The sequence below is a fragment of the Ptychodera flava genome, chromosome 17 (assembly GCF_041260155.1).
Source record: "Ptychodera flava strain L36383 chromosome 17, AS_Pfla_20210202, whole genome shotgun sequence".
Classification (NCBI taxonomy): Eukaryota; Metazoa; Hemichordata; class Enteropneusta; family Ptychoderidae; genus Ptychodera; species Ptychodera flava.
In genome coordinates, this window is record NC_091944.1 from 16,538,919 (window position 1) to 16,552,097 (window position 13,179).

The following is a 13,179-nucleotide window of genomic DNA, read 5'->3' on the forward strand; positions in this document are numbered from 1 at the left end:
CTATTTTCATACGCAAACACATGCACATCTGTTGTATGTTGTCAAAAGAATAAATTTCAAATTCTAACCGGCTAAATATTTGATGAATGGCGGGAAAGCACTCTTAGCACTTTCAACAGAGTAAAAAAATGGATCATAACAACAATCTAATTTTAGCTTTTTCAACAGAAGCATAACAACAATTTTGAAGGTTGACGACCTAGCCTTGGATCAGTGCCAACTTGTAGAGCTCCATATGTATGCAAATATTGCCACAATTGATCATATCTGAATTTCACAATAATAAATGATCTGAGAGCCTCCTGTATTTGAAATAGCCTTGAATTACAATGAAATCGATACAAGAAAAACAAGGGATGGATTTGACCCCTACGCCCTGTTCTTTCCGTGTGTGGGTCGAACTTCACCGTGAAAAGAATCGGGTCAGATGAAGCATTGGCTGTGAAAAGATTCAGTGGAACTCCCTGACGACAAGTCGTGAAATCAAAGAAGTATCCCCTGTCTACTACATGTGACAGACCTCAATAAAACTCAAATTTATTTCAGATTAAGTTCCAACCTTGGACTAGAATACTGTCAGACGGCATACAGGTAACTCTCAATTATGCCGTAAATTCCTCTCATTGTGAACCGATGATTCTAAAAACAGATACCGGCATTTTTCAGCGGCGTTGACTTTGATGAAAAAATAAATGACTGCTGTGTATCTTTTTATCGCAGTGTAGATAATTATCAATAACTTCCGCCGTTTGACAAGGGGAAATACTCTAAGACTGAGTGAATTATGAACAGACCTATCCTGTATCATAAATTATCCTTTTAAGCTGCTGGATGCATCCATAAATCTTCTCAAACACCAAAAGTTCCGCCCTGCAGAACAGAATTTTATGATAATCTGTCATTTTAATCATGTAAAGCTTTTATTTTCATACAGGCTATCTTGCAAGAATGTGTGATGCAGGTATCATAAAAAATAAAATTTATTTTTGTCAAAAATTTAACCAGCAGCAGTGACTTTCTGCAAAAAAATTTTAGGCGGGAAATATTTCAGTATTCCCAGATAAGCCCAATGAGAATACAGTCTGCAAAACTCTGCTGTAAATCACAGTAAGTCTGGAGCATTAAATCTCCTGAAGTCGCTGGAGGGAATAAGAAGTCAGTGGCAGGTAACCGCTTCTACGTTCATGCATGTGCAAATGCGCACAATATTTCATGTGTAATACTTTGACGATTTCCTGAAAGCGGTAAAACGCCTTATGCATCATCAGACTTGATTCAAAAACTGATTCTGCAAAACAACAAGAATAGCCATGCAATGACCTCCCCTATTCTTGTCCACCACTTTTCCCAGTTAAACGGTTAGGAATGAATTCCAGCAGCACACAAACTTCAATGGGCTACAAAAAGTTGCAAGGCACAGTTTTACCGCAACGTTAACATCAAAAGTACAGATTACCATAACAAAGGATTTATGACATATCAATTTCAAAAACAGATTATGAAGGATTTTCATTCAGAGCTCTGACACTTCTTATACTACCTTTCATTGAAATATTACAGGTATATAAGTTCAATTTCACAATATTGGACATCAGGCGGAGGAGTCTATTTAAAAGCTGAATTAATGAAAAATAGCAACATTTAGTATCTAAAGGTTAGCATGTTTGAATTGAAAACTCATCATCAGCTAGGTAAGATAACAGACTAAACATTTCCTGTTCAAAGTCAAACGCATACAGCCATATTTACACAATCTTACAACATAGGTATAAGCACTGTGTGAACTGTGGCATTGTTGCTGAAAAATAAAACAGTCTTCGAAAGTCAAAAACTGCATTCCTAAAGGTACGATGTAGCCATCTAGTCATCTTGTAGCTTCAAAAGTCCTTCGCAAATCAGTGACCTAAATATGCATTAGAGAGTTACCATACAGTAAACCCTGGAGCCTAACGTGCATGCTGATAACGTGCATTTTACGTAGATTAAAAAAAATTTCCAGGGAGAAATAAATTTATCGTGTATCAGTTTGCCGAGGCAATTAATCCCACCCAGATTAGGTTTTAATTCAATGTCAAATGCCGGGAGACGTATTCATGTGTAGCAAAGTCCCAACAGCACATTGTGTACAATTAAGGGATGCGGCTATTGTTCTTCTGTGGAGACAAAAAATATACGACTGAATCAGGTGTGTGTGAGCCGTTAACAGGAGGGTCATCGACACTGCAGAGGTCAATGACACATTACAGAAGGGGTGAACGACACTATATCGGCATTGCTTTTTTTTATCAAGGCATCATGGGGATTGCTCTCAGCGCCGTGAAAGGCCCCCTCGCGATGATCACTCTACCTGAGAGAAATGCCTAAATGAGGCGAAATTCCTCTCGCTTTTCAAAAGCTTGCGCGCAACACAAAAGCTGTCTCATTTTAACTGAAATGATGTCATGGATATGCAGGTTTCATTTTTATTAGCAGGAAAAACTTCAAAAGCGAGAAGAAATCTGATGCTGAATCAAGGCTACCTGGCTCAGCAAAAGCAACTCAACTAGGGTAGGGATGAAAGAAAATTCTTTCACTCTGTTCAACATAAATGATGTTATAAGAGGATTGCAGAAAGCTGGATACTGTGTTGCTCTGAGCTACGAACTTGAACTGACAATGTCCTGAAAACACTCAGCTTAGGGTTCTATGTAGAAAGTCTTTACTCTGCAGGCATATTTTTCAGCAAATTTACAGTGCTTACTGAAAGGCAGACTTGTGCACCTTAGAAAATGTTACTGAAAAATGTTGACCTATTGACCTATGGTTTTACTTTTTTGTTCAGTAAACATTTCTAAACTTTCTTGTGACGTCAATATAGAGAATAGCATCACATGACACCGAAGATTGGATTTCCGAATTTCTGTGAATTGGAGCTTACACAGATTTCACCAAACAATGAGGATTAAAGTTGATCTACACCCTGTCCAGGATCTAGAATATGTATTTTGGCCTTCGTCCATACTGGATGAAGGCCAAAATACATCGTCAAGATCCTAGACTAATCTACACCAAACTTCTAAGGAAACAAAAACAAGGAAGACTGCACGTAAAGAGAGGCCAAACTTTTAAGAATAATAGTAACAAATAGACAATTATCTATCTATTCATTTCCTAATCCCTTCCAAATACTCACTGATTCTTTGCTTACTGAAGCAAAGGTAAAATGCTTTCTACGGATTTTTGCTTTGATTTTGAAACAGAGCGAGTCTTTTCAAACTTTTGCCTGCTATTCGGTCAGAAGTGCAGATCTCCTGTAATTCTAATCACGATCCAGTGAACTGCCTACTTTTCAAATGTCTAACTTCACACATATCATCAGCTCTTTGAAAGGTCAAAGTCGAGCAAAAGATACACCCTCTTTTGTCCGTGAAAGAATTTGGTTTGTAGTTTTTGCTTTTCTCCCCATTCTTAAAAATATCACAAAGTCATTAAGTTATAACAAAGGAACACAGTGAGTGGAACTTTAGAATTGCAAGAATATTAAACCAGTAACCTTTCATCCCCATTTCCCTAAATACAGGAGTCCAAATTTTCCCACAGAAAACAACAGAATTGGAACAAACCATTCTGGTGAAAGGGCTAATATTTAGACTTGTGATGGGCAGTAAAGTTTGTCAAGAATTGTCCTTCTTTTCAATTATATTTGACACTCTACAGTTGCAAAGTGTGCAACCCTTTGGGAGGAGAAGATAAAAATTTCATATTGTGTTTGGCTGTGTATACAACTGGTTTATAAAGTTATGAGTTCTGATTTTGTTTTAAAACTACAATCACAAATAAATATTTACGTTGACTAGCAAGATATTGATAGTGAAGGCTAACCACTGGCCACAAAATGAGAAATAAATAGTGAAATATTAATTTCAACTGTCACTGTCAGTTAGACAAATGCCCTTCACTGAAACAGATGACAAAACACAATCCCTAAAAAAAAATTGATTTTTATAAAATAGCTGGAAGCTGAAATCAATAACAGATAGACCAACCATCCGTTTCTCTTTCAGGCAACAACCTTGCATTGTCAATGTCATGCACACCGACCATAATAATTCACACAATTCCATCATCAATCTTTACGAGATGATATCGAAAAATTGTAAAGGACATTTCCTTGCTTACCCCAAGGCATGGGGTACTTTTCTCTCAAATTGTCAAGAGTGCTCTGAAATAAATAGCCTCGATATATTCATTTAATTGGAAATGTGAAGGATGCAGGGATATGCGCTTGTTCGCCGCCCTTTCTTTTCCATTCAGGTAGGAAATTGATCTAGACACCACTGCTATCATATCATCACATTATATGCTCATTTCTCGCTTATTCCAAGAATGTCATTGAAACATTTAATCGCTGATTATTTCACAAAATCTTCCTTCGGCCAAACTAAACTGCAGCTTTGTTTCTCATCCCAGGTCTGCTACAAAAATGATTCAGCAACATGTTATTTTTCTTTTTAGCTCACAAGAACGAAAGAAATACTACGGTTTCTTGACAACAATAAAGAGTAACATTTACATGTGGAAAGACTACCATAATAAGTTCACTATTCAGCACTATACCGTATAATACCTATATGATCATACAAATATTACATTATATTTTCTACCATACATAGCACACATATATATTTCACAGTCAGATTCATTTCATGCTTGCAATATAAAAACAAAAAACTGACAAACAAAACCCTCTTCTTTTTTGGTCTTAGATGAAATTTCGCTTGGAAATAAACCCCAAATCAAAAGGAGTATGGTGCCAAAATGACTGCCATTGCTAAAGCCAAGGTTAACTTGTATGTGTATTTGACAACTTTAATCCGGCCAGATTTATGGAGAGACTTATTAAAAGCTTAAGTATCTCATTCTTTCCATGATTAAGGTTGTATGCACCTCACAAATAAAATTTTTAAACCTGTTCTTATATTTTGCTAAAGAAAGCTTAACCTCCTGCCTTCCGTGATCATGAATGGAAAGTCCCGGATTTACCGGGCAGATGTTTTGATCAGGGAATGTAACTATCTGTATTGGAAATTCAATATGATCACTACTGAGCTGTCTGGAAAGGGAAAACTTAAACTTTTGATTTTCACAACAACAATCTTAAAAGTCCCTGCACTCTAAGTAAGAAGTAAATGTAGGCTTTTCAAAGTTTAATCCTCGTTCTCCCAAGTTGTATCATTTCTATGGTTTGTCTATGGAGCCTGGTAGAAAGCACTTTAAAATATCTTCCATGATACTTAGATACAGGGTGCAAAATTTCACGCCACCTTTACCAACATTCATTTAATGTGCTAACTTATCTGTTCAATGGATTTAGGACTGGTTGTATCACAGTGGCCCTGCACTATGGACTGGTTGTGACAAGGATAAATATCATGGTTGGTCCAGTGGCCTGGACTATACCCTGGTTGTAACTACAGTAGGATAAATATCATGGTTAACGCAGTGCCCTGCACTATAGCCTGGTTGTAACTACAGTAGGATAAATATAATGGTTAATGCAAAGCCCTGCACTATAGTCTGGTTGTAACTACAGTAGGATAAATATCATGGTTAATGCAGTGGCCTGCACTATAGTCTGGTTGTACCTACTGTGTGATATATATCATGGTTAATGCAGTGGCCTGCACCATACCCTGGTTGTACCTACATGTAGGATAAATATCATGGTTAATGCAGTGGCCTGCACTATAGTCTGGTTGTACCTACTGTATGATATATATCATGGTTAATGCAGTGGCCTGCACTATACCCTGGTTGTACCTACAGTAGGATAAATATCATGGTTAACGCAGTGCCCTGCACTATAGCCTGGTTGTAACTACAGTAGGATAAATATCATGGTTAACGCAGTGCCCTGCACTATAGCCTGGTTGTAACTACAGTAGGATAAATATCATGGTTAACGCAGTGCCCTGCACTATAGCCTGGTTGTAACTACAGTAGGATAAATATCATGGTTAACGCAGTGCCCTGCACTATAGCCTGGTTGTAACTACAGTAGGATAAATATCATGGTTAACGCAGTGCCCTGCACTATAGCCTGGTTGTAACTACAGTAGGATAAATATCATGGTTAACGCAGTGCCCTGCACTATAGCCTGGTTGTACCTGGGATAAATACATGTTGTATCATGGTTAATGCAGGGTGGCATGCACTATAGCCTGGTTGTTCCTAGGGTACATATCATGGTTATAATGGTGCAGTGGCCTGCATTGAGCATAAATGTCATGGTTAATGCAGTGGCTCTGCACTTGACCCTGGCTGTATGTGCCAAGCACAAATTTAGTGGCTAATGCAGAGGCCTGCACTATAAACTTCAATGGTTGTGCATGTGCTGAGCGTAAATATCCTGATTAATGCAGTGGCCCTGCATAAATATATGATAGTTAATGCTGTGGCTGTGCACTACAACATGGTTGTACCAAGCATAAATATCATTGTTAATGCTATGGCCCGGCATTGTGGCCTGGTTGTGCCAAGCATTATCATGGTTAATGCCCTTGCGTTGCACTAGTTTTACATTCTAGATATGCCAAGCATAAATATCACGGTTAATGCTGTGGCCAAGCACTACAACCTGGTTGCGCCAAGCATAAATATCATGGTTAATGCAATGGCCACCAAGCACTATAGCCTGGTTGTGCCAGCCATAAATATCATGGTTAAGGGTGACCATGCACTCAAGATTAGTTGTGCTGAGCATAACGCAGTGGCCCTGCAACTTGCCAAGGATAAACAACACAGTCAATAAAGTGGTCATCACAGCCTGGTTGTGCTGTTTTCATCAAACATCACATGATTACCGTATATTGGTATTCTCAATCATTCTCTAGGGGCAAGATTAGCACACTTCAAATCCAATGCATGCAGTCGGAGCAAAATGCCCATGGATCCGGGACTTTGGATCTTCTGGATCTGCTTTGTCCCGGAGCGTAATACTTATTTTTCCGGAAGCTTGCATCAGAAGGTAGTCTGTCTTGATTGTTAATTGCATCTGCTATTATGGAACTGATTTTTCAACCATGGATTGGCCCAATTCCTTTGCTTTGTTTGTTATCAATGGTGGCTGTGGCCCTGTGGTTACTAGGATGAATAGGTTAAATCTGAAGTGAGTGCTGCAGGCGTTGGTGTTGCCAGCACTATGGCAATAACTCATATCTGTATCATTCACAAATCAACTAAACATTGAATTCAAAACACAGATCATGGCTACTGTTTTCATAAACAGTTATTTTAACCGAACTGTAAAAAAATGCTACAAAAGGCACACTTTTCTGTCAAAGGCATGTCTTGCTCATATATATATACACATCAAGACCAAACGGTTCTCTCTGCCTCACACTCAAGGAAAAATACAGGACTGATCTGTCAACACAGATTGAAGGTTTTAACCGAGATTTAATCTTTGATTGGTCACTGCTTAGAATGGCATTGCTGATAACCACTCTCATCAATCATTACAAAGGACTTGACTGTCCATGGTGTTGCCTTCAGCTGTAGAATTAGGCATCAAGAACAAGCCAACTGGGCAATGACTTGATACAGACACGGGGATGAATCTGAGCTCTAATCTATTCTGAAATGAGATTGATATATCTGATGCGTAAATCGATCATCCATATTAAGCAATGCTCTATGCAGTGTATTAATCATGACTTAACATATGCTGTCAGAAGTACTCAAAACAATACACTGACATTGAGCTCTAGTAACGATAAGTTCAAACCATAGCTGAAACACACAAAATGTCAGTTTTTTTACACAGGGAGGTTCTGTACAATGTACGAAACCCATCACAGCTGTTCAAGTCCACTAAATTTACTTTCTGATATGAAACAGCTGTCTAATATATAAACACTGACATTTTGAAAAATTCTAATGATACAACGTCCATGACACTTGACTCATTTCAGACTAAATTTAGTTATATTTTATTAGCTGATAGTGAGGCACATCTAAAACTTGACAATGACTCTTCTTTTAAGAAACAGCAGTGTCTGCCAATGTCCGTGTTTCTCATTTGATTATGGTAATCTGAGCTAAAATGATGAATGGTATCTCCCCTCTCATCACGCTCCTTCCCATGATGCAATGGGAGTAGAAGCCAATAACATTCATTTCACAGTATTTATTTTATCATCACTAAATAAATGAAAGAAACCTTAAAAAAACCACCTACAAGGTTCAGTGTCAAAATCTGGCATGTAATCACAAAAGTAATACTCTCTCAGTCTGCAAATATGAAAAATCACACAAGAATTAATTTGACGTTTTCTCAAAATCTAGGAATTGGCAACTGATTCAGATTCAGCAATGACACCAATAATATCAGTGAACAGAGTGAAGATTACACCATCCAAGACATACCTGCTGGATTTTCAAAAAGCTGAATAAGAATCTCTGGCATTCCTAGGATTGTATCGTTTCGTTGTCTCAACGCCTGTGCACTGGCCACTCTTTTAAGGTCTGTTGCCTTGGTTACTTCATGGCCACACTGTCTGCACAGGAGGTACTCTGAACAGGAATAGAAGGAAGCAAAACTAAGTTTGAATTGCCATAACAATTTGAAAACATACACAGTCTATTTTTAAGAGAATTGGGATTTAAAAAGATCAACAAATCTTTCCTTTTTGTGTGTGTTTTGACATCTCTACAGCATTTTGTGAGTTTGCGCCGAAGGTCACTGTGGGAGAGGCCAGTAACCTGTTCTGACCCCTGTCAACATGGTATTCACAAACACTTACAAACCTAACTCAAACATAAACAAACCGGGCTTTACTTCCCTATTTTCAGCACACTATCAGAAAAACTCAAATGCACACAGTGACAAACATCAGCTTATGATTGCAGGCTGGAGAGACGTCCTTCAAGAATTGCCAGCCTTGGGTTACAACAAGAACAAAAGATGCCAAATGTATGGTTTCTTGTGATAAGTTGTTACATTGCATACATAAAATTCAGAGATAGGAAACAGTTCAGATTCCAGCGTTCTCAGTAGCATTGATTGCAATAATTGTAGTCTTGTCACTCAATACATGCATGCAACACTGTTGCTACAAATGGAAAGTTTGTCCGATTTGTTGATTTACTGCTGGATTTGTGGTCAAATCCCTGGACATGTGATCTTTGTAGCGTCAGGAGAAATATCACTAAGTGACAAACTACAGGTTTTGCCATTCCTGTAAGGGTAATTTCTATAAAGTCTGACAAAAAAATTCAGATAAAAACTTATTTTTTCTATTAATGATGGAACTGACACCTCTTGCTTGAAACCTTCAACCTCATGTGATCTTTATAGCGTCAGGAGAAATATCACTAAGCAACAAACTACTGGTTTTACCATTCCTGTAAGGGTAATTTCTATAAAGTCTGACAAAAAAATTCAGATAAAAACTTATTTTTTCTATTAATGATGGAACTGACACCTCTTGCTTGAAACCTTCAACCTCATGTGATCTTTATAGCGTCAGGAGAAATATCACTAAGCAACAAACTACTGGTTTTACCATTCCTGTAAGGGTAATTTCTATAAAGTTTGACAAAAAAATTCAGATAAAAACTTATTTTTTATATTTATGATGGAACTGAAACTTCAGAAGGAATATCAGCCATATTGGAAAAGGCATTATGTTGAAGTCATTAATTTTGATACTTTTGGCATTAATTATGAACAAGTTTTCACATAAAGTCAATTTATCACCAGTACTTCTCAACATAAAGCGCACTGGGCAGAATCAAAGTTCAGTTGAGTAATGTATGAGAGCAAATAACAGCAACTGTACAGAGAAATCATCATACAGTATTGCACTTTGTGACGCTCTACAATCTTTGTGCGTCTATTAAAAGTCAAGATATCCTTTAATTCTCAAAATGACCATATGAGATGTGGTCAGCAAATGCGATAACCCTTGGTGCGTAATCTGACTTTCAACTGTGCCTATTGCACATTGACACTGGGATACCAGCTAATATACAAGATGTGCATGCTTCTCGTAAAAAGTGCTTCAAAAAAATATTCCCAGATGCAGAAATGAAAAGGAACTTTATGTGTGTGTGTCATTTCCACTGCTTTGGTTTTGATTCTATCCCATGATTCAGTGCAACTATTTTTACTGTTTTCATCAAAGTCGACGTCTTAAAGTTCGGGGTAGATCTAAGCACTTGCTTTGTGTTTGAACTTATTTCAGTATTTGTGGCCTGGCCTTCAGACATCAATACCAGCAAACTCTCATCAAAGTGCACCATGAACTACAATAAGTCTCTGTACACACACAGAATTGATTTAGGACATTCAACTCAGTCAGCCGAAAGAAACCCTGACTCTCCATTCAGAAGGAATATGAGTCTGTCTGTATACCTTCTGCCAAACTGGCAAAGCATGAAGTGTTTGAGCCTTAGGGGCGCGGCACCAATGAATAAGTAACCCTGGAGAACCAAGTACACACCCTTACAAAACGGTGAAACACTAATGACCAGGCACGGTGACAAAATTTGGCATAAAGGCAAGATGAATGTGTCTGTCTGCCCAAGAAACCTTGACATATTGCCTGGCTATGGGCTTTGACTGAAAGTATTTTCCACTGCAAAATTAGTCACTTTTTCAAGTGCACAGCACCTTTGGCAAGATAGGTCCCTAGACGAATCGTACACCGCTCAAAATTAGTTCAATTTGGAGATTGCGTCCAACATATCATGTTTTCCAGCTATATACTGATTGTCTGCTCTCCTTGAACAGCCCAGCAAGAAAACACTTCACTCAGGTAATAACACTATACTCCCTCCATACCTATAATTTTCAATTTTGTAAGGTGATAGTACGTTGCCTGTTAATAATGCACAAGTACATTGGAGTCCACTCTCCCGTGGCTTAGATATAACTACCACTGGAGTTTGTGAGAGTACATTAGCGCTATATGTACAGGCCTGAGCCATATATATTATGCACACCTCCACATTGTTACAACCCTGCAACTTGCAAGGTTCTGTATAGAAAACTTGCAACCTGCACCAGCTTCAGAATTTGGGCTCACCATTGCATCTGAAGCATATAATGCACTTTTTCATAAGGTTCTAGATCATGGAACATTCATTACAAAAAAAAACTGTAACATTAATATGTCAGTTCCTAGTTGCCTTGTGATTTATATGGCCATAGGGATTGGGTTCTCGAGTCAATACATGTCTGGTTCAGTAAAGCATGCAAAAATGATCAGAGAAAGTAATACCAGCTGTCTTTTAGTTGATTGTGGGTCAGAAACTCTACAATAAACATTCTTACGCCTCCCAAAATGTGTCTCTTTTTCACGTCAAGAAAGCCTTTATACGGTGCACGGTTACTTTAATTTAAAGTGTACCGTATGGACGACTAATAGCAATCGTGCCCCTCAATCCCTGATCGTCATCCAAAAATGCAAGATGTAACAAACTTTCTGAAAACTATAAACCTTCAACGTGTTCCTCTACTGACATAGAAGTTTTCCTTGGCCTTTCCCTTACAAGGTAAGAAACGTGGGGAGAACCGTCACCTACAGACAATATTATGAAGTTAGCCTCTCTATATGAAATTGATAAAGCGATAAGAAACCCCGGAAGTTAACGTGTATTGAAGAAGTACCCAGCCCAGAACCACGCTATGATTCCATGACCAATAACAAGGGGACGTATATTTTAATTTTCACGTCGGATAAACCTCCTCCTTATCAGAAAAATAAAGATATTACCATCCCACTCATCGTCAGTTGCTAACACAGTCTCTTCTGAGCATATCAGCACTGCAATAGTAAGAAGCTTAAGAGCGCTAGTAGCAGACGTTACGGATCCCCTGCTGAATGCAGCCATTTTGTCTTCGCCGCCAAGTAATAGTAACATAGAGGGCGCAAAACCCCAACCATCCATCACACCTATCCCTCGACATGCATCGACATACACATTGCACTGTGCGAACTGAGCGTGCTATCGCTGACATCACATAGCAAAAACTTTGTACCCTCATTTTCATCGAGGTTTTCTGTCCTGGAATTAAAATTTGAGATCATATTTCTTCATTTCTACCCAATCTCGAGCTCTAGTTTTAAGCGTCAAATGCCGGAAACAAAAGATAGCGCGATCTGTTGATGTTAATGATGATGATGACGATGATGATGATGATGATGATGATGATGATGATGATGATGGATGATGGATGATGATGATGATGATGATGATGATTTATTTATTTATTATTTATTTATCTACTTATACTGACACCCAACAGACGAAGACCAACAACTGGATTCGATCAATATAGAAATGATGATGATGATGATGATGATGATGATGATGATGATGGTTATGATGGTGATGATGATGGTGATGATGATGATGATGATGATGATGATGATGGATGATGATGATAACCGTCATCATCATTATCATCATCATCATCATCATCATCATCATCATCATCACCATGACGTCAGTACCATCACCATCGTCGTAGTTATCATAAAAAAACTATTAGAAGCATTAACCTGCTATCCCAGTCGTGCAGGGTAGCGCATCGTGGTGTTCCTTTCATTTGGGAGGGTTTCATGAGACCTTGTACAGATTTTGTTTCATCACCTTACGCAGGGAAAGCTTCATTGTCGGATCATTCAATCATTGTCAAGAGGTTGTCCATCACTTTCGAGGAGACGTCCATTCATGCGCAGTGTTAGGCCACACTCCAACGCCACACACGATTCAACTGGTCGGCTGCTTTTTGTGTATTCTTTTCTCATACGGAAACCTCAAACAATTCTAAAAAATAGATGAAACCTGTATTTAATTCAGCGATCTTTTTAGCTGCATTTATAGATATTAAATCCAGACAAGGCTTTGGACTAATATTTTGTTCAATCAATTTTTTTATGATTTTCAGAAGATTGTATTACTCAGAAAAATACACATCAAAGACAACTCAAGTCGCGTGTACGCGGACAGTGCGTGTATGTTCATCATGGTATCCGCCGAGAAGCGTGTCTCAACATGGTGCTCGATGTGGTGATATTCAGAACACGGGCAAAGGTACGATGAAATAAAAGATTTTCGACTTTTTTAAGGAAACTTTTCCGTCTGGTAATATTCGTTGTAGGGTGACAGTACATGATACATGCAACTAT

The 13,179-nt window shown here is 38.3% G+C and overlaps 2 protein-coding genes across 2 annotated transcripts in view; one reads left to right on the forward strand and one right to left on the reverse strand.

Annotated features, from left to right (window-relative positions):
* LOC139115621 (uncharacterized) overlaps positions 1-11,897 on the reverse strand; it is a 34,366-nt gene extending 22,469 nt beyond the window's left edge. Inside the window, exons 1-2 of the mRNA XM_070677883.1 lie at positions 11,761-11,897; positions 8,408-8,554 (exon numbers count right to left, since the gene is read on the reverse strand). Of these exons, the coding sequence (XP_070533984.1) occupies positions 8,408-8,554; positions 11,761-11,878 (265 nt within the window). The 5' untranslated portion in view covers positions 11,879-11,897. The remainder of the gene's footprint in view (positions 1-8,407; positions 8,555-11,760) is intronic.
* The window catches only part of LOC139115615 (zinc finger protein 704-like), a 78,042-nt gene continuing 75,416 nt past the window's right edge, over positions 10,554-13,179 (forward strand). Inside the window, exon 1 of the mRNA XM_070677875.1 lies at positions 10,554-10,800. The gene's annotated coding sequence lies outside the window, so the exon portion shown is untranslated. The remainder of the gene's footprint in view (positions 10,801-13,179) is intronic.